The sequence below is a fragment of the Nannospalax galili genome, unplaced genomic scaffold (assembly GCF_000622305.1).
Source record: "Nannospalax galili isolate Female #2095 unplaced genomic scaffold, S.galili_v1.0 scaffold1437, whole genome shotgun sequence".
Lineage (NCBI taxonomy): Eukaryota > Metazoa > Chordata > Mammalia > Rodentia > Spalacidae > Nannospalax > Nannospalax galili.
Genome location: NW_008341050.1, coordinates 1565512 through 1592292, shown reverse-complemented (window position 1 = coordinate 1592292; position 26781 = coordinate 1565512). Strand labels below are relative to the sequence as shown.

Here is a 26781-nt window from a genome sequence, read left to right as displayed (position 1 = left end):
CTTATCAACTCAAATAAAACTATCTTTATTTATTCCTTTGTTTGTTTATTCACTTTTTCTTCTATTTATTATTTATTTATTTATCTATTTAGTTGGTTTGGGGTTGCTTGTTTAAGACAGGGTCACAAGTAGCATAGGAGGCTAGTCTTGAATTGGCTTACAGATTCAAGGCTGACCTTGAACTCCTGATCCTCCTGTCTCCATCTCCAAGTACAGGGATCATAAATGTGTACAAACATACTATATAAAGCTATTTGGGTTTTTTTGTTTGTTTTTGTGTGTGTGTGTATTGTTTTTTGGGGGGTTTTGCTTTTTAAAAAATTTCTGAGACCGGGCCTTGATCTGTAGTTAAAGCTGAATTCAAATTTGAAATTCTCCTGTTTCAGCTTCCTGGCACATATGTGTACACCATTACACCCAGACTCCTCCTCCTTTTTTATATAGGTTATTTTAGCAGGTGGAAGTTGAGGCTGGAGAGATCACTTGAACCTAGGAGTTTGAGACTAGCCTAGACAACATATAATCCTAGCTACTCAAGAGGCTGAGACAGGAAAACTTTAAATTGGAGACCAGGGCAATATACTAAGATCATATCTTAAATAATTTATCTAAATAACCAAATAAAAGAAAGCAAAAAGAGATGGGTTGGGGGGAAGGCTCAGCTGCCACTGGCTGCTCTTGCAGAGGACCCAGGTTCAGTTTCCAACACTCACATGGTGGCTAACAACTGTCTATAACTCTAGTTCCAGGGGATTCGACACCCTCTTCTGACCTCCAGGGGCAATGCATGACACAGGTGCACTTACATACATACAGTCAATACACTCATACATATAAAATAAAAATAATAAATAAAATACAAAAGAAGAGAGATGGAGAGAAGGCTCAGTGGTTAAGAACATTGGCTGTTCTTGCAGAAGACTCAGGTTCAAATCCCAGCACCCACATGGCAGCTAACAACTGTCCGTAACTCCAATTCCTGGGAATCTGATACCCTCTTCTGTCTCCTCAGGTACTGCATGACATGGGTGCACTTACATACATGCAGGCAATACACACATACACATAAAAAATAAAAATAATAAAATTTAAAAAAATAAAAAAGAGAGAGATAGAAGAGGAGGAGGAGGAGGGGAGGAGGAGGAAGAATTGTTTCAGAAATATAGTGAAGCATTTCCTAAGCAATGCTGCTATACTTTGAGTTCCTGTGGCAGGCCCTCCTAAAGAGAACCACATCCCACTTCTTGTACATCTTGGTTAAAGAGCTTGACACAGACAGATCAACTTCATTGTTTACATAGATGCAATCAAATCACACAATATTTAAAAGCCTACAACTTGTTCCTGATACAGGGAGAGAGGGAGAGGTGACAAGAAAAAAGGCCAGAGAGATACAATGTGGCTGGAATTGAAGGTCAAGGAAAGAAGTCATTAGCCAAAGAATGTGGGCAATCTCTACAAGGGTGGACTTTACAGGCAAGGAAATGGATTTTTCCTTAGTATCTCAGAAATAACTGCAGCCCTGCCAACACCTTAATTTCAGTCCAATGATAATCATATAAATCTTCTGATCTGGGCCAGAGAGATGGCTCAAACATAAAGGTGCATGCTGCCAAGCCTGATGACCTGAGTTCAATCCCCAGAACCCACATGGTAGAAGAGAGAATGAACTCCCCCAAATTGACCTCTGACCTTCACATGTATGCCATGCCATGTGTGTGTAATACACACACACAAAATATTTTTAAAATAAATAAACCAATCTTCTGACCCACAGATGAACAATATCTACTGTTTTAAGTCACTGAAGTTGCAATAATGTGTTACTTTGGGTCAAACAATGGGATGTTCTGTTTAAGAACAAAATTTGCCTAATAACTAGTATAATTTTAAAACTATGAGTACATTGAGCTGGAGAGAGGACTCAATGGTTAAGAGCACTTGCTGCTCTTCCCAAGGACCCAAGTTCAAGCACCCACATCAGGCAGCTCACAAATGCCTGTGGCTCAAGCTTCGAGGGATCTGATGTCCTCTTCTGGCCTCTGTGAGTACCTGCACACATGTGGCATACACTCACACAGAAATACATACATGAACAGAAATTTTAAAAATAATAATCTAGGGAGCTGGAGAGATGGCTCAGCAGTTAAGAACACTGGCTGTTCCTGCAGAAGAGCCAGGTTCGAATCCCAGCATCCAGATGGCAGCTAACAACTGTCGGTGGTAACTCCAGTTCCAGGGGATCCGACAGCCTCTTCTGTCCTCCATAGGCGTTGCACGACACAGGTGCACTTACATGCATGCAGCCAATACATCCATACACATAAAATAAAAATAATAAATTTTTTTTTAAATCTAAAAATAGCCGGGCATGGTGGTGCACGCCTTTAATCCCAGCACTTGGGAGGCAGAGGCAGGCGGATCTTTGTGAGTTTGAGGCCAGCCTGGTCTACATAGTGAGTTCCAGGACAGCTGGGGCTACAAGGAGACCCTGTCTCAAAAAAAGACCAAAAAATATATAAAAATATAAAAATAAGAAGTATTTTAAAACTATGAATACATGCTTTAAAGTCCTTTTTTTTTTTTTTTTGCCTGTTTACTTTTTTTTTTGGCTTTTTGAGATAGGGTCTCCCTGTAACCCCAGCTGTCCTGATCTCACTATGTAGACCAAGCTGGCCTTGAACTCACAGAGATCTGCCCGCCTCTGCCTCCTGAGTGCTGGGACTAAAGGTGTGCATCACCACACCCGACTCCCTGTTTACTTTTTATTAGCAAAATATGAATATTGAATATTGTTTAATTTTTTAATCCCAATACTAAGGATGCTATAAACAACTCATTCAATCAAGAAACAATGGCTTTTAAGGTATAAACAGCATGAATAGTGTAACTGGAGACTGACTTTTTTAAATATAATTTGGATAAGAAAAGCTACCCAAATCTTTGGGTAATCTTAATAAGAGTGAATGGAGTTATAATTACTTTGAGGTAACCAGAAGTCTGCCATAGGGATTGTCAGAGACTTTCATTTGTTATATCTTAACATTTTTAATATCAATAGGAACAGTAATCTAATTCTTTAAAGCTTTATTTTTATTATTTTTAGGTGTATTCTTGGGGCTTTTTGGGGAGTGGGGGAGGCTTTGCACACATGAGTGCAGGTGCCCGAGATGCCAGGTATTGATCCCCTGGGGCTAGAGTTACAGGCAGTTGTGATGTGGGTGCTGGGAACCAAATTCAGATCCTCTGCAAGAGCAATATCTGCTCTTAACCACTGAACCATTTCTCCAGCTCTAGAAACAGTAAACAATTATTTAGACCCAGTTAATATTTTTCACTTTCTTATAGTAGGAAGACTTTTATGTGGTTTAAGTTCTAGGAGGATGGATTTAAAATTGAGATAACAGGGGCTGGAGAGCTGGCTCAGCAGTTAAGAGCACTGGCTCTCTTGTAGAGGACCTGGGTTTGGTTCCCAGCACCCACATGGCCGCTAACTGACCTTAACTCCAGTTCCAAGGAATCCGACGCTCTCTTCTGACCCCCATGGGCATTACGCAACATGAGTACATTCACATACACACAGGCAATACATTCATACACATAAAATAATAAATAATAAAATATTTTAAACAGAGATAACCTCTAAAATGGAGTTCTTTTGGAAGATTTAAAATAAGACTTTTCCAATCTAAAAACTATTTTAAAAATCCAAATTATATGAGTCCATCCTTGGAAGACAAAAGAAAAATGAGGAGGACCCCCAATAGAGGAATGTTTTTGGAAGCCCTTGTCAAGAAATTCCAACAGACTCTCATATGAACATTTGGTGAAAATTGCCCTGTTCTGACTTTTTCTAGATCCCTGTCTAGAACTTGTAATGCTAATTATTCTTGCCTTTACTTCTCCTTCACATCTCCCATTCCTGATTCAAAGACTTTCCTTTCCTCCTCAAGATAAGAGTTATGCAATTTGGGAGTCTTTTAGATAGACCCACTGAAGGGGTACTCCAATTGCCTCACCCTGCATCCCTGTTCAGCATGGAAGAAGCCAGAGCGGTCGGCGTCCCTATTCCTTATTGTCAATTTGGGTAACCTCTTCAGAGGATGGCATGATAAGAATAGGAGGTAGGAACTGGCTAGGCAGTTAGGGTTAAAAGACTCCAAAGAAAAGTAGCCAGTTTCTTGGCTAAAACTCACAATGTCCTTGGGCCTCTTAGCAACATACTCTGTTCCAAAAGGCCAAAAACGTCGAAAATATTTGGGAGTTTTTATCTAGTCTTTAAAAGATTTTAGGGTTATCTCTTCAGAGGGCAGAATGTTAGAGTAGCCAAAAGCCCCATAAAAAATATATAAATCAAAGAAGAAGAAAGAGTACATGAAGTTATCAGAAAAAAAGTGATGGGGAGATATGGGAGGAGTTGGAGGAGAGGGAGTGGGCACGGAGTTGATCAAAACACCTTATATGCATGTATGAAATTCTTAATAAATTATTTATTTTAAAAAAACATGATAACTGAAACTTCAGAATTGGCTATAGAGTCTTTCCACAGTGAGAGCCAAGAAGAAAACTAGAAAAATGAGAGCTAAAACCAGGTGATTTCATAAACTGGAAAAAGATACCACAACCAAGACTTGTTTCTGGAGGAGAAGGGGCTCTTTAAAGATTTATTTGTTATTATTTATTTATTTATTTATTATCTGTATGCACACACACTCATGCCATGAGGCACATGAATGGAGGTCAGAGGACAACCTGTGGGAGTTGGTTCTCTTCTACCATGTGGGTCCTGGGGATCCAGCTCACATCATCAGGCATGGCAGCAAGTACTTTTACTCACTGAGCCAGCTCACCAGCCCCAAGAAAGGACTCCAAAAGACTCTTATCAGGGGCTTCTGACCACATCCTCTGCTGTAAAGCTTCAGCAGATAAAGTCTTCGGTTTGTATTTTTCACCTCAAACCTGTGACAGCTTCTGAGAACACATCTACATGGACTTCAGAACAGCTGGGACACTCATCTTTGACTATATCAACAGGTAAGTGCTTCAAGTAACTGAAAATTTAAGTCTCATTTTGATGTTTCTTAAATCTTTTTATATTTAGGTATTTTAAAATTGTCTAAGATATTTGAAATTTTCCTTGGTATATTCCTACATGATAAAAGAACTAATCTTAGTTTTGGTATGTCCCTTCACCAATCACATTTCTCTATTTTTTTGTTAACACCTTCATAAAGAATTCCCTCTGGGCTGGGCCCAGGCCTTTAACATGAACACTAGGGAGACAGAGGCAGGTAGCTCTCTCTGCATAGAGAGTTTCAGGGCAGCTGGGGCTACAGGAAGACCCTATTTTAAAAAAAATCTTACTGCTTTAAGTCCTTTTTAAAAATATTTATTATTTTTATTTTACATGTATGAATACATTGCCTGCATGTGTGTAAGTGCACCTATGTCATGCAATGCCAGAGGAGGTCAGAAGAGGGCATTGGATCTCCTGAAACTGGAGTTACAGACAGTTGTTAGCCACCATGTGGATGCTGGGAATTGAACCCACCATGTGGGTGCTGGGATTTGAACCTGGGTCCTCTGCAAGAGCAGTCAGTGCTCTTAACCGCTGAGTCATCTCTCCATCCCCACAAGTTCATTTTCAACTTTTCAGACGATAGTCCAATGTCAAGTACCACAATGAATGCGTCAACAAACCTCATTCCCATGTCATCCAGCTCCCTAGTCGAGAAACAAGTCTGTGACACCAAGAAGACACCAACCTGGGCTGACCACCCTCCCCACTCCTGCCAATGACTTACTTAATGAAATCCTCTTTACAGCGCTGAAGAATCTCACATGTCTGCTGGATCTCTTGCTCACTTAACAGCACCAACATCCCAATAGTTAGGTGAAGCTTTTTGGGATTCTGGAAAATGGAGCTGTCAACCCCACGATCCTGTTATCAGAAGAAGACAAACAATAAACTCAGCTCATACAGAAGCAAAGAGAAAGACTAACCAGGGCAAAGTGGCTCAGGCCTGTAATCTCAGCATTAGGAGGATAAAGCAGGAGGATGGCTGCAGGTTCCAGGATTGCCTGGGCTACATAGTGAAACACTGTCTCAGAAAAACAAGAGAACAAACAAACATAAGTAAATGGCAAGAATATGACTGAGAATCAGAAAATAAACCCACATGCACGTGGCCAGCTGACTTTCAACCAATGAGGCTGAAGCATGGCAATTTCACAGACAGGAAGGGCAAAGGTGGACCCCATCACACAGAGAATTTAACTCAAAGTGGGCCAGTAACTTAGACATAAAGCTAAGCCACAAAACATCCAGAAAATAATTAGAATTAAATTTCCATGACTCTGAATCTGGCAATGGATTCTTAAATAAGACAGCAAAAGCATAAACAAAAGAAGAGAGACCATGAAATTGGACTGATCAGAATTCAAAACATTAGTGCATTCATCATAAGAAAGTGAGAAGAAATTCAGCCCGGTGCACACCTGCAACCCCAGCACTGTGGAGACTGAAGCAAGAAGATCATGAGTTCAAAGCCACCCTGGGCTATAAAGTAAGGCAAAGGAAACAAAGACAGAAACAAACAGGGAAGGAAGGGAAAGAAAGGGGAGGGCGCAGAAGGAGAGAGGAGAGGAGAGAGGAAGCGGGAGGGAAGGGGGAGGGAAGGAGACAGTTTACAGGGGGAGAAATATTTGCATTATTAAAGGTCTAATATCTGGAATACATAAATAATTCTTACAACTCAACAACAAAAACACATTTGGATGGACATTCTCCCAAAGAAGAAACACTAACAGCTCTAGTAACGAGCACACCAAGACCTTCAACGTCATTAATAATTTAGGGAAATCCAGAGAAAACCACAATGAGGTGCCACTTCTCAAAATAATGGCGAGAGAGAGGGAAAGAGCACTGACAAGGACGCTAGAGCCTGTAAGCCTCAGACACTGCCAGGAAGGTAAAGCAGTGCAGGGTACTCACTGTGAAAAACATTCTGGCAGTGCTCAAAAAGCTAAATACAGAATTACCACACAGTTCTACTCCGAGGTATATGCCCAAGAAAATGGAAACAAGGCCCAAACAAATACATGTTCCCCAAAGTGCTAGTCACATCAAGAGATGAAATTAGCCCAACTGTGTATCAGCAAATGAGTGGAAAAACAGACTGTTAACACAATTGAATAAAAAAGTGAATAAACACTATTATCATAAACAGGCACGGAGTACTAATATATGCTACAATATGAAAACATGATGTTAAATGAAAGAAACCTGGGGCTGGAGAGATGGCTCAGTGGATAAGAGCACTGGCTGCTCTTGTAGAGGACCCGGTTCAATTCCAAGCATCCACATGGTGGCTAACAACCATCCTTAACTCCAGTTGCAGGGGATCCAACACCTTTTTCTGGCATTGCACGCATGTGGTACACTTACATACATGCAGACAATACACTCACAAAACAAAAATTAATAAATATTTTTTTAAAAAATCAATCTGCTGTCTGGTACTGTTTCTTGTTATGTAGCCTTTAACTATAAACTATACACATGGACTCATGTAGAGATAATGCATATGTAATTTTTCATTAGGTTGCTGGACTAATATCCTTTTTCTTTTCTTTTCTTTTCTTTTCTTTTCTTTTTTTTTTTGGTCTTCTTGAGACAGAGTCTTCCTGTAGCCCCAGCTGTCCTGGAACTTGCTATGTGATGTGGACCAGGATGGCCTTGAACTCACAGGGATCCACCTGCCTCTGCCTCCCAGTGTTGGGATTAAAGGCATGTACCACCACACCCAGCTGATTCCCTCTGGTTTTTTAAAACTAACTAGGCATTATTTCTCTTTTCCTTTGAGTTGTTGGCCAGGGAGGTCCAAAAGACTCCTAAAATTACTCAGGTTATTGCCACAGCCCTTGATGGCCTCCCAGAACTTGAAGTAAGACCCTACTCCTGAAGACAGAACATACTTCAGAGTTGGAGCAACAGAGCTGCAACTGACCTGAAACCACTTCCCCTGAAGGCAGCTCTCAAAGCTTTGGAATGCGCGATGAAGGTGCCAAGGGAAAACATCAACTTTGTTGATTTCAAGGCAACTGAGTCCCTTTTGGACTCCCTAAAGAATAACTTACCCTAAAGCCAGCATAGTGGCACATGCCTTTAATCCCAGCACTCGGGAGGCAGAGACAGGTGGATCTCTGTGAGTTCAAGGCCAGCCTGGTCTACATAGTGAGTTTCAGGCCAGCTGGAGCTACAGGGAGACCCTGTCTCAAAAAGACTAAAAAAAAAAAACCTTACCCTATGAACATCCCCCCAAATAACATACTCTATAAAAAAGTAGATGGTTCAAACTGGGTGTGGTGAAGCATAGCTGTTATCTCAGTACTTGAGAAGCTGAGACAGGAGGATTTTGAGTTTGAGGCCAATCCGGGCTATAGAGTGAGACTGTCTCAAACAAAACTAAAGAAAAATCATAGGGCTGTTTCTGTCTTAATATACACTGCAGTATTTTGGATAATACAGCTTTGCACTAAAACTAAATTCTAAGGGCTATCATGAGGCTCAGTGGCAGAGCACTTGCCTAGCATGTGAGAAGCTCTAGATTCAATCTCCAGCACCACAAATCAATCAATCAATAAATAAGTTCCATCAAGCACAAAGATGAGTGAGCAATGAGTTCAAAGGGTTACTAAAATAGCGTTGTTGCCACATCCAAGACAGTCATCCTTCCCCAGCATCATCACCCCTTAGTCACCCATTATACTGTCATATATTTGCCTCTGGGAGACACAAAGGCAAACACACCTCATGGATCCTTTAATTGAAGTGAAATTCAACTGACTGTTTTAATGTGCATAATTCAGTGGTATTTACATTTTCATATTGTGTGGCCACTAAGCTCTCATGTAAGTTTCAAAATTTTTTCATCACCTCATAGAAATGCTTCAGATCCATTAAATAATCATTTCCTGGTCTCTCTCTGTTGGAAAGCTCTAATTTGACTTCCGTCTCTTTGGATTTGCCTATTCTGCATACAGCACATAAAGGCAATCAGGCAACATACAGCCTCAGTGACTTTCTTCACTTAGAATAATGTCTTCCAGGCTGACCAAGTTTGAAGTACCATAAAGATGCTTTTTATCCTTTTAATGGTAGGGAAGTGTTATATTTCATATACCTCATTCTATAAATAAAAACAAGAAAAAGGTTGAGACTCTCTTCCAAATAGGAGCCAAGCAGGAAAAATTCTACCTTTGAATTATAAATTCCATAATCAGATCCTGTGCCTAATAAGACACTCCAAAGAAGTGTATTTATCGAACACTGATAGCCTGTATCCTGTTCCTGGTTTGCCTAAGAAATACTGCCCAGCTTTTGCCTTGGCAACAGGAGTTAATAGATTACCCATTTTCTAGGTGTTAATGGAGCTTGAGCTATTTTTATATCTGATGAAAGAGCTTTAGGATTCTACCCATCAACCCAATTGCCTCATTTAGGAAAGATTTTAAGGAACAAACATTATTAAAACAGGACACAATGGTACAAACCTGTAAACCTAGTATTCACTTGAGATGCTGAGGTGAGGAGACTTAAGTTTTGAGGCCAGCCTGTAGTACATAGTAAGACTGTCTCCAAAAAAGGCAACAATCATCTTTAAACAATTAAGGAAGGCAAAGTATGGTGCATACCATCCTCTTCTAACCCACAGCACTACCTGCTACATTAGGAAAGGCAGGCAAAGCTTCCTAAATGACGCAATATGCACAACCCTACCACAGACACAGCTGGGGATAGTCCTCTAGCAGATGCAATATTTCTTCACCTCTTCCCCGCCCCCCACCCCTGCATTTTCTAGACACTTCAATGTTTTTGTTTTGCTTTGCTTTTTAAGATAAGGGTCTCATGTAGTCCAGGCTGACCTCAAACATACTATGTAGCTGAGAATGACCTTGAATCCTGATCATCCTGCCTTCGCCTCCCAAGTTCTGGGATTATAAATATAAGCTCTAAGCCTGGCTTCTATATACTTTATATTGTCTGAGAGAAGTAATATTATCATCCATATTTTACAGATGAGACAGGCAGTAACAAACAAGCCACTTTCCCAAGATAACATTGTTAAGAAGGAGGGAGTCAAAATTTAAATCTAGGCACAGCTGGACATTGAACCCAGGACTTTACATATGTTAGGTAGTACTCTACCACTGAGATAAAGACTCCGATCTTTTTATTTTTACTTGAGACAGGATCTTACCAAGTTGTCCAAGGCTATCCTTGAATTCACTCTATATGCTAGACTGACCTTGAATTTATGATTCTCCTGCTTAGCCTCCCAAATCTTGGTGACCTCTGCCACCAAATCTTGCAAAGCCCTGTGTATGTGTGTGTATGTGTGAGTGTGTGTGTGAGAGAGAGACAAAGAGACAGAGAGAGACAGAGACAGAGACAGACAGTCTCATATCCCATGTATCTTATGGCCTTGAATTCATTATGTAGCTGAGGATGATACTGAACTTCTGATGCTCTTGCCTCCTTCTCTCAAGTGCTGGGATTATAGACACGTGCCACTATGCCCAGTTTACATGGTGCTAAGAACAAAACCCAGAGTTTCAAGTGTGCTAGGCAAGCAGTCTACCAACTGAGTTACAGCCACAAGAGTCTCAAACAATAAGACTACCACACAGAAAAGTCCTTCTGTATTTCAACAAAGCTGACACAATGAGTGAATCTAATCACTAAACCAGTCCCAGGAATAAAGTGAATCTCAGAATTATATGAAAAATGGTTTCAATAGAGTCCTTTTCTAAGACATGGAACAAAAAGCATGACCATATGAGAACAAAAACACAAATAATGGATAAACAAACTTGATCGAAATTTAAAACTTGAGGCTGGAGGGGCCGGGTGTGGTGGTGCACACCTTTAATCCCAGCACTTGGATCTCTGTGAGTTCGAGGCCAGCCTGGTCTACATAGCAAGTTCCAGATCAGCTGGGGCTACAGGGAGACCCTGTCTAAAAAAAAAAAAAAGACAAAAAAAAAAAAACTGAGGCTGGGAACAGAGCTCAGTGATAGAGAGCTCGCCAGCATGAGTGAGGTTCTGGGTTCAATCTTCAACACTGCCAAAAAGAAAAAAGTTAAAGACCTGTGAGTCAGAACACACTATTGAGAAAATGGGCTCTCAGGCTGGTGAGACAGCTCAGTGGGTAAAGGCACCTATTATCAAGCCTGACAACCTGAGTTCCATCCACTTCCAAAAACTGTCCTCTGACCTCCATATACCTGCTGTGGCTTAGGAGCAGGCACACACAAATGCAAACACACACAATAAATAAATAAATAAATAAATAAATAAATAAATAAATAAATAAAAGAAATGCACAAAACATAGTCAGATGCAGTGGTACACACCTTTAATTTCAGAAGTAGGCAGATCTCTATGAGATCAAGGCCAGCCTGGTCTACATAGTGAGTTTCAGGCCAGCTGGGACTACAGGGAGACCCTGTCTCAAAAAATAAATAGGGGCTGGAGAGATGGCTCCGCGGTTAAGAACACTGACTGTTCTTACAGAAGACCCGGGTTCGAATCCCAGCACCCACATGGCAGCTAACAACTGTCCGTAACTCCAGTTCCAGAGGATCCAACAGTCTCTTCTGTCCTCTGCAGGCACTGCATGACACAGGTGCACTTTCCTACATGCAGTCAATACATGCATAAACATAAAACAAAAATAACAAAATATTTTAAAAATAAACAAATAAAATAATAACAATAAAGTTATAATGCCAAGCATGGTGACACATGCCTTTCTTTAGTCCCAGTACTTAGGAGACAGAGGCAGGCAGATCAGAAGATTGAGGCCAGTTTATTCTACATAGGAGTTCCAGACCAGGAGGGGCTACAGGGAGTACCTGTCTCAAAATAAAATAAAATTAAAATAATAAAATACACACTGGTGCTGGAGAGAAGGCTCAGCAGTTAAGAACACTGACTGCTCTTGCAGAGGACCCAGGTTCGATTGCCAGCACCCACATGACAGCTATGAACTGTCCTTAACTCCAGTTCTAGAGGAAATCGAAGCCCTCTTCTGACCTCCGCGGCACTGCACAACACGGGTGCACTCACATACATGCAGGCAATACACTCATACACATAAAATAAAAATAATAAAATATTTTTAAATAATAATAATAATAAAATACATAAATAAAAGTAAGAAAGTAAGCTTTCAGGCGAAGGACGCAGCTCAGTTGGTAGACAGCTTGCATAGCATGCATGAAACCCTGGGTTTGATCCTTAGCACCATATAAACTGGGCATGGTGGAACACACTTGTAATTCCAGCACTTTCAAGGTAGAGGCAGTCTCCTGAGGTTCAAGGTCGTCCTCTGAAAGTACTGAGTTTGAAGCCAGCCTGGACTACATAAGACCCTATTGCAAAAGTAAACAAACCAAAACCCCTCCTTCTGCTTTCTGGCCACCATGAGATACAAGGCTCTGCTCAGCTACACTCCCTCTACATGATGCTCTGCCTTACCACGGGCCAACACCAATGAGGCCTCTGTAACCATAAGTCATAATAAATCTTCCTTCCCTTACATCGTTTTTCTCCGGTGTTTGCCACAGTGACAAGGGCTGACTAGTACACCCCTGGACTGGACTGTCAGCCAAAGTACAGGAGCTATGTGTTATACCATGTTTTCCTGGTAGAGGTTGCAGCACTGGCCACTACAAAGCAGCTCAGTAGTTCCTGGATGTACTGAGCATCACAGTAAACTCTGTACTATGCTTCTGAATAAGTGGGTGGACAGATGGGTGAATTAGTTTTATCAGTGGCTACATAGAGAGTAACAGTTCATCAGAAACGTGCAAATTGGGAACTTGGTGGAGAGTTTAATCAAGAACTATTTTTAAAGTAAGGGGCTAGAGAGATGGCTCAGCAGTTAAAAGCATGTATTGTTCTTGCTGAGGAACTGAATTCAGTTCCTAGCACCCACATCAGGTGGCTTAAAACTACCTGTAGCTCCATTTCCAGGAGGAACCTACAACTCTGACCTCCATGAGCACCTGCACTTACACGCACATATCCACACATAGTCATAGACACACACATACAAGTAATTAAAAATAATAAAAATGAATCCAAAAAAGAGAAAAAAAAGAACTGTAAAAAGGGTCTGGAGAGATGGCTCTGCAGTTAAGAGCACTGGCTGCTCTAGCAGAGGACCCAGGTTTGATTCCCAGTACCTACATGGTGGCTAACAACCATGCTTAACTCCAGTTCCAAGGGATCTGACACCCTCTTCTGACCTCTTCGGGCACTGCATGACATGGATGCACTTACATACATGCAGGCAATATACTTACATACATCAAATAAAAATATTTTTTATAAAGTGGAAGGCAAGCACTTAGGGAAACCTACCAGAGATGGATACAGTTCTCTGGGGCAAGACAGAGAAGCAGTGATTATCTCTAGCCCTAAATGGATAAAGGGGAAAAAATGACTAGCTAAACCTAGAGAGGAGCTGACCCAAGTAGAAACTGTGACTTCTGGTAGAGGAAAGCAGCCAACCCAGGCAGTAGGCAGGATCCTGGCCTCAACCCCACCTGATCTTCACCCTCCCACTGTCTCCCATTGTCAAAACTCAGGTAGAAAGCAGATGGCAAAGGACTTGTAGACAAAATTCATAAGGGACAGCCTTCCTATGCACAGGGCAGCTTGGAGAAGGTGGGGAACAGTTCAAGAGGGGTACAGTCCCTGTCCTCTGACTGATGTGTCAAAGGTCTGATTTGGGCCTCAATTTCTCCATCTCTTAAATGAGCAAGCTGGACCAATGATAATGAAGTTCCCTCTGGACCAGACACACTATCTTCTACTGAAGGCACAGTGAAAAAGCAGAGATGCCTTCACCATTGGCCTGCAGGGAAATGCTCTAGGACACCTGCCCCTACCACGCTGAAAGACAGCTACATATGAAACAGAGAGATGATAATAAGTGCTGATGGGGATGGGGAAGAAAAAGAAAATAAAAGACAAATCACAGAAAAAATATTAAAGGAAAAGATTTGCAAATCATATGCCTCATAAATTCATTAAAATTCTTCAATCTCAGTATTAAAAAAGATACACCACTGACTGAAACTTTAAAATGAGCAAAAGAGGGGGCTGGAGAGATAGCTCAGTGATTAAGAGCACTGACTGCTCTTGCAGAGGACTGGGGTTCAATTCCCAGCACCCACATGACAGCTGCGAACTGTCTTTAACTCCAGTTCCAGGGGAATCCGAAGCCCTCTTCTGACCTCCACGGCATTGTACAACATGAGTGCACCCACACGCAAGCAATACACTCATACACATAAAATAAAAATAAATATTTTTAAAATGAGCAAAAGAAGGCCTACGGAGATGGCTCAGTGGGCCAAGTACTTGCCAAGCAGATCCCCAGCACCCACATGGAAAGCCTGGAATTCATATGTAACCCTAGTGCTAAGGGGTAGGGCACCAAGCTTAATGTCCAGTCTACCTAGCCAATCAGTGAGCTCCAAGTTCAGTGACAAGATGACGCAGAGAGTGATGAAGGTTTGTGCTAAGGCCATTTTTTCCTTTGTATTCAGTTGGAATCCCAGCTACACAGTTAGGGTATCCTCCTATCTCAACTCATCTCATAATCCCTCACAGACATGTCCAGAGGAGCTCTTTCCTCAGTGATTCTAAATTCTATCAAAGTTGATAATATTAACCATTACATCTCCAGCTGGGTAGTTTAAGGGTGGCCATATGTGATAGGACCTTTCCTATTTGGTGACATTCTACTTCTTGGTTGTTTTCGTCTTGTTTCGTTTTGCTTTGTTTGAGATAGACTCTTTGCCCAGGCTGGACTCAAATTCACTGCGAAGCTAAGGATGACCTTGAACTCCTGATCTTCCTGTTTCTACCTCTCAAGTGCTAGGATTATAGGCATTTGCCCATGCCTAGTTTATGCAGTGCTGGGGAACAAGCCCAGAGCTTCATGCATGCTAGGCAAACGCTTTACCAAGTGAGCTACACCTCCAGCCCTTCTGGTGATGTCCTGAGAGTTTTCAACATATGTCTTGGTTTGTTTCTTCATTGCTGTGACAAAATACTTTGACCAATACCAACTTGGGGAGGAAAGGGTTTATTCAGCTTACATCTCCCAGGTCTCAGATCATCAGGGAGCCCAAGGTAGGAACTCGGGGCAGGAGCTGGAGCACAGGCCATGAAGGAACGCTGCTTACTGGCTTGCTTCCCTGGCCCCTGCTCAGCCTGCTTTCTTATGCAACACAGGCCCACCTGCCCAGGGGTGGCACCACCCACAGTGGGCTGGGCCCTCCCACATCACTCATCAAGAAGATGCCCCTCAGACATGGCCACAGCCCAGTCCAATGGAGGCAATTCCCCAGCTGAGGCTCCCTCAACCCAGGTGTGTCAAGTTGACACTAAAGCGATCCAGCACAACATGTAACATTGAAAAAATGAAACTAGAGCTAGAGAGACAGCTCAGCGGTTAAGAGCACCAGCAGCTGCTCTTGCAGAGGATGTGGGTTTGATTCCCAGCACCCACACGGTGGCTAACAACTGTCTATAACTCCAATTCGAGGGAATCCAACACCCTCTTCAGGCCTCCACAGGCATTGCATGATATGGGTGCACTTACATACATGTGGGCAATACACTCATACACATAAAATTAAAAAAAAATAAAAATTGAGCTGGGCATGGTGGCGCACGCCTTTAGTCCTAGCACTCGGGAGGCAGAGGCAGGTGGATCTCTGTGAGTTCAAGGTCAGCCTCGTCTACATAGTGAGTTCCAGGACAGCTGGGGCTACAGGGAGACCCTGTCTCAAAAAGACTGAAAAAATATACAAATAAAAAATTTAAAAGTAAAACTAAGACCACCACTGTGGAAGCTAGAAAGATGGCTCAGCAGTAAAGTGCTCTGGCTGCTCTTGCAGAGGACCTGGGTTCACTTCAAAGCATCTACATGGCCGCTAACAGTTGTCTGCAACTCCAGTTTCAGGAGATCTGATGCCCTCTTCTATCAGCACCAGGCATGCATATAGTACACATACATACATGTAGGCAAATATTAATACATACACAATAAAAATAAGCCAGGCTTTTAATCCCAGCATTCAGAAGGCAGAGGCAGGTGGATCTCTGTGAGTTCAAGGCCAGCCCAGTCTACATAGTGAGTTCCACGACAGCTGGAGGGCTACAGAGAGATCCTGTCTCAAAAAGACAAAAAAAAAAAAAAAAAAAAAAAAAAAAAAAAAAAAAAATTCTATACCACTGCTACCACACAAAGCAACAGCTCTTCATAAACAAAATCAAAAGAAACAAACACTGGAAGAAAACTTTCATGACAGCTATCACATATAAAGGGCTAGTGTCTCCAAATATATGAACTTTTACAAGTTAAAGCAGAGGTTGGAGAGATGACTCGACAGTTAAGAGCACTTGCTCTAGCCTAGCGTGGTGACACATGCCTTTAATCCCAGCACTGTGGAGGCAGAGGCAGGCAGATCTCTGAGTTCAAGGCCAGCCTGGTCTACATGGGGAGTTCCAGGCCAGCTAAGTCTACAGGGAGAACCTGTCTCAAAAGAGAGAGAGAGAGAAAGAGAGAGAGCACTTGCTCTATAATCATGAGGACCAGAGTTTGGATCCTAGTCCCTATATGCATACGTAATAATACCAGGCATTTCTGTACCCTTTGAGGATACAAAGGGAAAGCATTCATCTGCAAGTCAGTCAAAAGCATCACCCATCCCAGTCCTGAGAGCACCTTGATTTTGATCTTCCAGATTCTGGAACTGTGAGAAAGTAAACTTCTGCTGTACAGTTTACCCAGTTTGACCTATTCTCTGACACTGGCCTAGTGATCCTATATCTAGAATCTGATAATGAAGATATATTTCTTTTTTGTTTTGTTTTGTCTTTTTGAGACAGGGTCCCCTTGTAGCCCCAGCTGTCCTGGAACTCACTATGCAGACCAGGCTGGCCTCAAACTCATAAGAGATCCACCTGCCTCTGCCTCCCGAGTGCTGGGATTAAAGGCGTGCGCCACCGCACCCAGCTGTATATTTCTAACAATATAAAATACTGTGTATGAGTTGGGTCACTACAGCATTACTGCAAAATACCTAAGTGTCCAAGAATAGAAAACAGGTTGAAAACTATATATTAACATGCTTAAACTGACAGGGAGTGATTTTTTTCAGAACATATTATTAACTGAAAAGTAGAATGCAGAATTTATGTGTGTGTATACACTTTGCTGCCTGTCATTTATAAAAAAAAAGAATGGAAACTAAGAACATATGCATACAGGGACTAGGGACATAACTCAGTTGGTAGTGCTGGTCTAGCACACACAAGGTTCTGAACTGGAGCCCCAGCACCATATTAACCACAACAACAAGGCTTGTGTGACCTATGCCTGTAATCCCAGCACTTACAGGTAGAGGCAGGAGAACAGGAGTTCAAGACAGATCAAGGCTACAGAAGACCTAGTCTCAAGCAACAACGTGTGTGTGTGTGTGTGTGTGTGTGTGTGTGTGCGTGTGTGCGCATGTGTGTTTATAGGCATAACTACAATCTTTTTATCTTTAGAAAAGAGGATAAATAAACCACAGAACACTGGAACTGCTGCCTTCAGGGCATGAAGAGGAATAGGGAAAAGAGACACACCAAGTACGCATCGGACTTTCTCTGTTATGCTTTGTTTTTGAGACCAGGTCTATTTCAAATGAATACTAACGCCACACTAAACTAATGCACCCATCTTTGACGTTTTATCTCAGTTTTGGGTGGGTTTGGGGGAGGAGAACCACAAACAAATCCTGAATTCTTTTTCTGTTTTGTCTTGTCCTGTTTTATTTTTTTTTTTGAGACAGTCTCACCGTGTAGTTCTGGTTGGCATACCCCTCACTGTGTAGACCAGGAACTCACAGAGATCTGCCTGCCTCTCCCTCCCAAGTGCTGGGATCAAAGGCATGTGTCACTACATCCCAGCTGTCCTGTTTTGTTTGAGATAGGGTCTCCTAGTACAGCCAAGGCCAGCCTAGAACTGTCTAGGCCAGCATTCAGTAGTGTCTGTCTGTCTGTCTGTCTCTGTCTGTCTCTGTCTCTCTCTCTCTCTCTCTCTCTCACACACACACACACACACACACACACAACACACACCAGTCATCCCCACCCCCACCTCCTTCCTTCATTCCTTAAGCCCATCAAGTGAGGGGGCAATCTACCATAGACTGACACCTTTGAAACATGAACCAAAATAAATCCTTTCCTTCCTTAAGTTGTTTCCTTTTTTTAATATTTTATTTATTATTTTTATTTTATGTGTATGAGTGTTATGCCTGCATGTGGGTAAGTGCACCTATGTTGTGCAATGCCCGCGGAGGACAGAAGAGGCTGTCGGATCCCCTGGAACTGGAGTTACAGACAGTTGTTAGCTGTCATGTGGGTGCTGGGATTCGAACCTGGGTCTTCTGCAAGAACAACCAGCGTTCTTAACCGTTGAGCCATCTCTCCAGCACCCCTCCTTTTTTTTTATGTGTATGTATGTATTGCCTGCATGTAAGTAAATGTACCAGAGTGGTGCAATGCCCGCAGAGGTCAGAAGAGGCTGTTGGATCCCCTGGGACTGGAGTTACAGACAGTTGCTAGCTGCCATGTGGGTGCTGGGATTTGAACCCAGGTCTTCTGCAAGAACAACCAGTGTTCTCAACTGCTGAGCCATCTCTCCAGCCCCTAAGTTGTATCCTTTTAAAAATTTTTATTACAATTATTTATCTATTGATTGACTGACGGACTGACTGACTGACTGACTGATTATGTGTATATGTGTATTTGCCACAAGACATACATATGGATGCCAGAGGACAGGAGTCAGTTCTCTCCCTCCACCGTGAGGGTTCCAGGGACTGAACTCAGGTCCTCAGCCTAGTAGCAAGCACCCTTACCTACTGAATCATCTCACCAGCCCTCAAGTTGTTTCTATCAGATATTTTGCCATAGCAACAGAAAACAAACTAACCCATCTTACCTCATCCTTTGGGAGACTTTAGTCAGTTTGAGTTTACTTGCCGAGGAAGCACTGAACACTGAGAAACCAAATGCATAAAGCACAACAGGACAGGACAAAAGAGCAAAGGGCCATCTAAATGTCACACAATATGAGATCTCTGGGGGAATTTTGAATCATAATTTTACCTTGTCTCAAACTCTACTAGAAATTCGTAAGTAATCTTACTGGAAGTCTTTCAACAAACAGAGAAGCACCCTAAAATTTTACCCTGCTTAGCACTGCCATCTACCAAGAAAAACTTCTCTCTTACAGAATTATCTAAATTTAATGAAGGACCAATTTTTAAGAGAATGGCATCAATCTCTAGGCCAGTGTTTTCCTTTGCTCAGAATATATCATATTCCCACCACAAGCTTGCTCACTGAAACAAATAAGGACCAACATCAAATTCTTTACTTCAGGGGCTTAATTATGCTGGGCTCTTCTCCAAGTTTGCCATTATTTGGAGCTGGAACTCTTTTGCTCCATTAGGTTGGCCACCCAGGCTGGCGCCTGAAAATTCTAACGGCATTGACCCTCCACCCAGCAGGGACGAGCAAAGGGTGAAGTAACAGGGATTTCCTGGGGCAGATTTGTCTAGGTGAAAATAAGCATGCTTCTTTATGGCTAAGTCACATCTCGCAAGCTCCGTTTCTTTCTTTCTCTTTTTTTTTCTCTTTTTTGGAGACAGAGTCTCACTATGTAGACCAGGCTGGCTTCCAACTCACAGAGATCCTCCTGCCTCTGCCTCTGCCTCCTAAGTGCTAGGATTAAAGGCATGCACCACCATGGACCTGAGCCTCAGTTACTTTATGTATTAAATAAGGACTCATACAAGTGGAAACATATATCCAAAAGCTACCTCCACTAACAGCTTGTGTGAGTTCAAGATCATGTCCTGACTCAGAAGTCCCAGGTGCACCTTAACTCTGCATCAAATTGCAGCTGATTTGCTTACCACTAGTAGCCACCATGTCGCTGCAGACCCTTTGCTGATTTCATCCTTTATTTTCATCCTAGATACTGAACCTAGGGCCTCTCACATGCTAGGCAAGCATTCTACTTCCAGCCCTTTTTAAATTTTGAGACAGTCTTGCTAAGTTACTCAGGTTGGCCTTGAACTCCATATAAGCCTTGCACTTACTATCCCTCCAGCCCTAGTCTCTCAAGTAGCTGAGATTACAGGTATATCCCACCACACCAACAGGCCAGTTTCACTTTGAGTCCAGCATTCCAGGAAATGCTGGCAATTAGTTCTACAACTGCCAAGTTTGGGGGAAAGGCCCATAGGGAGTAGAATAAATTAGCCCACCACGGAGCATTCTCTCTGCTTCTTTAAAGCTCAAACTGTCCTTGCTATGCAGATGGAACCCACATGTCCGCCAGAGTGCCTTCGAGAAAAAGAGAAAGAAGCCTCTCTCCAGCCTGGGACTTGTAAGATCATGCTCCACTACATGATGGGTAAGAAACAAACTTTGAAGAAGGATGTACATAGCTTACAGCATTCTGCCTTAACAGTACTTGCTGACACCAGGGACAGAAACGAGAACAAAACCCCTCAAATTATATACATGTCTATCATCTTTTAACAACTCCATGAGTAACAAAAGGCCCTAACCTAGAATACAAAGTCTCCAGTTCTAATTTCACCTCTGCTACAAATCAGCTATTGTTGGCCAAGTCATTTCACTTTTTTTAAATGTATTTTTATTTTATGAATATGAGAGTTTTGCATGCAATGCCCCTGGAGGCCAGAAAAGGTATTGAATGCCCTGGAACTGGAGTTCCAAACCCAGGTCCTCTGCAAGAGTATCCAGAGCTTTTAACTGCTGAGCCATCTCTCCAGCAATGCCAACCCCCCACCCACCCCACCCCCACCACCCACAACCTTTTTGAGATCTTTAATTCTGGCTGGCCTGGAATTCTACATAGATGAGGCTGGCCTCCATCTCACAGAGATCTACCCATCTCTGTGCCCTCTAGGGGTGGGATTAAAGCTCATTTCACTTTTCTAGGCTTCAATGTTCTCTCTATAAAATAAGGGACACTTTACCTGTAAATCAAAAGTCCTACGAATTATTTCACATGTAACCTATAAAGAAGTACTTGCTAACAAAATGGGTATTTGTGAAGGATTCACAGATTCACTTCCTGATACTCTACACAAACAAAAAGGAAATAAGTACAGAGTTCTTTCCTTTGCTCATTATAGTTTCTTTATTATTTAATGGCAAAATCCCATCAAATCACTTCTGGGCAAATGATGTAATCTCATTAACATCTGAAAGTTATTCGCATAAGGCAGAGCACTAAAAAGAATAGCTTTGAAACCAGACAAGCCTAGGTTCAAGTTGTAACTGCCAGCTCTCAGCAGTACGGCAGGGTCAGTCACTGAGCTGCTCTCTGAAACTGAATTCACTGTCTGTAAAACAGACAACACCTCTGTCTGGGGTTCATTCTGAAGGTTAAATGGAGTGTCTGTGAAGTCTCCAGCACACAGCAGCATGGAATAAACACGGGCTTCCTCCTCATGTTCTTTACCTAACTATGCCACACTGAGTAAATACCACCTCTGCTCTCCCGGGTAAGCAGTGCTGGGAACTAAGAGGCTCTGCTGAGTCATTTCCATTATTCCTTAAGAATGTTCAGGAAAACTGACTTTCCTTTGAAAGTATGTGTTATTAATGAAATACCTTGTTAAATTGTACATGCTGATTCTTCTGGCTTATAAATTCAATCTATTCAGACACAATGATGAGAAAGTACAGCAGTTCTTGATAAGAAAGGACAAATAGTCAAGCATCAGTTTTTATAATAACCAAAGAAAAGAACTTTCTCACACATTGTTTAATTCTTTGCCCATTAAAAAGGAGTGAAGAGCATCTCCCTTCACTAAAGGATGAGCCAGTGGTTTCTGTGAGAATCATGAAGACTCAAGCTTACTTTCCTCAAAGCTTGGCTATTGTTATAAAACCTGCTTCAACATGTTAGTGAGCAATGCATCTAGAACCCACACTGATTCCCAGCAATCGACACTGATCACTAACGATCGACACTGATCACTAACTGTTGTGACTGTACAACAAAAACCGAGTTCAAGGTAGATCCTCTGCTGTGGCTTTGCTTCCCCCACCCTCACCCCCTCTTCAGTGGTGCTGGGGATGGAACCCAGGGCCTCATGAACATTAGACAGGCACTAACACTGAATTATACTCCAAGTCCCTCAGCAGCTAGCAGATACCACACCTCCCATCCCCTCCATGCTATAACCCATGGATTATTGCAAGTCCTATTTGGTGTGTCGGTATGTCTGACACCTAACACTCCTAACACTCAGTGCTATATGCTATGCTAGGTCAGCTCCAAAAACCTTAAACTTGCAAAATCACTGACTTCCTACCAGCACCATGACGTTGATACTGTTTCTATCTCCACTTCACAGAAAGCCTCTGAAGTATCTCTGGAATGATATCTCCTCCCAAATACGCCATAGACCCCATCTTTTTCCAACAGACTATATCAATAGGCTCCTAAGCGGTACTGAACTCCTGAACTCTCAATACATCCCCCATACTACCTTCACAATTTTTCTACAATGCTAAATTCACCACATTTAGTCTCTGGTTAAAATCTTCATTAGTTCTTTGCAATCTACAGGCACTATCAAATGAAGACCTTTCACGGCCTACAGGCCATTTTACCTCTCCAGTTTGAACTATTTCATCCCTGCCTACTCACTTTCCAGTCTTAAGAAACTCCTCCCCTCCTTCAAAGACCTCACAAGAAGCACGTTCTCCACTCACCATTTCTTATTGACATGACACAAATCCTACCCTCCCTTCAAGATTTTATGTGCCACTAACCTTAGCAAACTTTGACAGAATCTTTTCTCTGGGTGTCACTGCAGCACATGTGGCGGTCAGAGGTGAACGTCACATATTTTCCTCTATTGCTCTCCGCCACGCATATATGTATTGTCTTTTTGAGACAGAGTTTCCCTGTAGCCCAGCTGGCCTGGAACTCACTGTGGAGCCTCGGCTGGCCTTGAACTCACAGAGATCCACCTGCCTCTGTCTCCCAAGTGCTGGGATTAAAGGTGTGCACTACCACGTCTGGCCTACAATACTATTTCAATGGAAAAGTCCACTGTTAATATAAAATACACATATACTATGTGTTATGTCTACCTGGCACATGGTAGGAATTTAATAAAATATATGAATCAAAAAACAACTTCTTCATAATTACCATCCTCCATCCAAATGGTAAAATACGTGAATATTGTAAATATCCCCCTTTTCTTACTTGTCTACATCAGAACTCAAGGGGTTTGCAATTTTTCTTACAACCAACAATCATCTTCATTTTAAGCCATTTCATAAAGATAACAAAAATTTTTCCAATGCCCCTTTAATATAAAGAATTATAAATTATATGTTAAAAATTTTACATAGTTTTCTTCTTCAGAGAATAATCCTACTTAAAAAAAAGAAAAGAATTCTGAACTGAGGAAGCAGTGGGAGAACCCAGGTCCTTAGCCACTTCGGCCCAGAGTCAGCCTTCACCCAACATGGGTGGAATTATGTAGTCTCTGGAGCTGTAAACCTACCTACCCTGTTCTCCAGGCAATCTGAGAAAGCCCTGCTGCTGCAGACAGAGCTAGAAGCCTTCAGAATGCTCCCACACACACAGCTGTGAATTACTGTTTTTCATTACTTGATGTGTCTTCTACTGGACCCTGCTGTGAGATAAAGTAGAATTATAGCAGCATTACCAGCTAGATGATTGAGATATATACAGGGTTGTAATATACTTCTTGAACCTGCAGACAGTAAGGCATCTTGAATCTTAATGTGAAAGAGGAAAGACTGAAAAAATAAGGTGCAGTTTATCTGCAGATCACATAGATGAAAAATGCCTTACCTATGTCTGTGAGCAGCTAAATCCCACATTAAATAGCCAGGCTTAGGGAGCTGAAGCACAGGGATGATGGTGATAATGTCTATAGTCAAATAGCATCTTACATAACTGATGAGCACAAAGGAAGGTAATCTCAGGAAGTGCTTTTCTAAAAGCTAAATTTCATTTCCTCGGAGAGTCAAGGATGAGGTCAAGGACAAGAATGCTACCAAACAGAGAGGAAGAAAAGATCAGCTACTTTTTTTTTTTTTTTTTTTTTTTTTGGTGTTTTTGAGGGTCTCCCTGTAGCCCCTGCTGGCCTGGAACTCACTATGTAGACCAGGCTGGCCTTGAACTCACAGAGATCCACCTGCCTCCGCCTCCCAAGTGCTGGGATTAAAGGCAGGTACCAACACACCCCTCAAGATCAGCTACTTTAAAGGAAGAAGTTCAAGGAAAAGTGATGGAAAGCTAGGATGAGACTTCTGAGGCCTGATATAGTGGTACACACCTATGATCCTAGCACTTGAGAGGTGGACACAGGAAGATCAGGAGCTCAAAGTTATCCTTGGCTGTTGATCAGGTTCAAGACCAGCCTGAGCTACACGAGACCGTCTCAAAACATCAAAAGGAAAGTTGTCTATTGCACCAAAAATGTGACCTTCCCAACAATGTTTTAGAATGAACATTAATAGCTATGACAGAATTATCAGAATGACCGCCCCCAAAATGATCTCACCTTGGGGTAACTGTGGGGAGAACCTGTGAGTATGACATGAGTCCTGTGATGTTATATAGTGACCTTAAAAGGTTATCCAATGAGCCTCATATGAATGTGTAAGCGCCTTGAAGAGCTGGATCTTTGGCTAGAGGCACAAGAAAGATCTGACGGAAGCCACATCAGGGAAATGGGGACTTCAGACCTACAACCACAAGGACCTAAAATCTGCCTGAATGAATCAGAAAGTGAGTCTTCCCCAAAGCCTCCAGATAAAACAGCAGGCTGCCCACTGCCTTAACCCTGTCCAGCCCACAGAGTCTGCTGACCTACAGAATTGCAGAACTGTGAGACATCAAATGGGTGCTGCTTTTAGCTTTAAGAAATGTAGGGATTTAGCTGGGTATGGTGGTGCACACCTTTAATCTCAGCACTCCAGAGGCAGAGGCAGGTAGATCTCTGTGAGTGAGGCCAGCCGGGTCTACATAGCAAGCAAGTTCTAGACCAGCAAGAGCTACAAGAAAACCCTGTCTCAAAAAAAAAAAGAAGAAATGTAGTGACTCATTACATAACAAGAGGAAACTTATAGGGAGGACACAAATGTCAATGAAACACTCCTATCTCAAAAGAAACTTTCATCCTAGGAATCTCCAAAGTACTTGATATATTTGATATGAGCTACTGAAACATAAATCAAAACTATCAGTTTAAAAATATGTATGACAGGGCTGGAGAGATGGCTCAGTGGTTAAGAACACTGGTTGTTCTTACAGAAGACCTGGGTTTGAATCCCAGCACCCACATAGCAGCTAACAACTGTCTGTAACTCCAGTCCCAGGGGATCAACAGCCTCTTCTGTCCTCCGTGGGCACTGCATGACATGGGTGCGCTTACATACATGCAAGCAATACACACAAAATAAAGATAAAATATTTTTCAAAAATATGTATGACATATGTATGTATATGTAGTGTGTGTGTGATTTCGTCTGGGTGCACACTGCTGTAATGCATGTACAGGACCTCAGGGATAGGTCCACACTTTCCACCTTGTCTGAGGCAGAGACTCCTGCTCTTTGCAGTATGTATGCCAGACCAGCTGACCACAAGCTTCTGGGCTTCTGAGGGTTCTCCTGTCTCATCACAGGGCACTGGAATTACAGGCGCACACTACCACATCTGGCTTTATGTGAGTTCTAGAGATCTAAACTCCAGGCTTATGTGGCAAGCACTTTATCCACTAGGCCACCTCCCCAGCCCTAAAAGTTTTTTAGAAAATGAGGAAACTCTCCTTCATTGGTCACCAACAGTGAATAGCTGTGTCAAAAACAACTAAAGGGAGAAATTTGAGCTCACTGTTTTAGAGATTTTGGTCCTTAATCACTGGGCTCTGTGTTTTTGAATACATGGCAAAGCAGGACAGCATTATAGTGGGAGCGTGCGAAGGGGGAAACTATTCACCTCTTGGTGAACAGGAAACAGAGAGCAAGGGGGGGCAAGTATAACCCTCACAGATACCCACACTCACAGTGACCTAATTCCTCTAGGGAGGCCCCACCTCCTAACATTTCCATAGCCTCCCAAAATAGTGCCCCAGCTGGGGACCAAGTGTTCAACATATGAACCTGTGGGCGACATTTCCTATTCAAACCATAACACCTAACAACCTCAGAGATGGACTTAAGATTAAAGATAAACACAGAAGGCATTTAAGAGCTGTCTGGCACAATGTAAGAGCTCAGTAACTCAAGAACTCAGTAATATTAGCTATTGACTGAATAAAAATAACAAACTCAGCCTCATTTATAATATCACAAATTAGCAGCAGGAAAAAAGGTATGAATTAACCGCATTCCTCTTGCTATCCTAAAAGTAGAAACAACCCAAATGTTCAAGTTATGAATGCATAAAAAGTATGTGGTCGCCGGGCATGGTGGCGCACGCCTGTAGTCCCAGCACTTGGGAGGCAGAGGTAGGCGGATCTCTGTGAGTTCAAGGCCAGCCTGGTCTACATAGTGAGTTCCAGGACAGCTCAGGCTACAGGGAGACCCTGTCTCAAAAA

At 42.3% G+C, this 26781-nt stretch overlaps 1 protein-coding gene across 4 annotated transcripts in view; it reads right to left on the bottom strand.

Moving 5' to 3' along the window:
* Ascc1 (activating signal cointegrator 1 complex subunit 1) overlaps positions 1 to 26781 on the bottom strand; it is a 123862-nt gene that overhangs the window by 63547 nt on the left and 33534 nt on the right. For all 4 annotated transcript variants that reach the window (XM_017799038.2, XM_008836636.3, XM_017799036.2 and 1 more), the window contains exon 6: positions 5805 to 5941. In XM_017799038.2, the coding sequence (XP_017654527.1) occupies positions 5805 to 5941 (137 nt within the window). The remainder of the gene's footprint in view (positions 1 to 5804; positions 5942 to 26781) is intronic.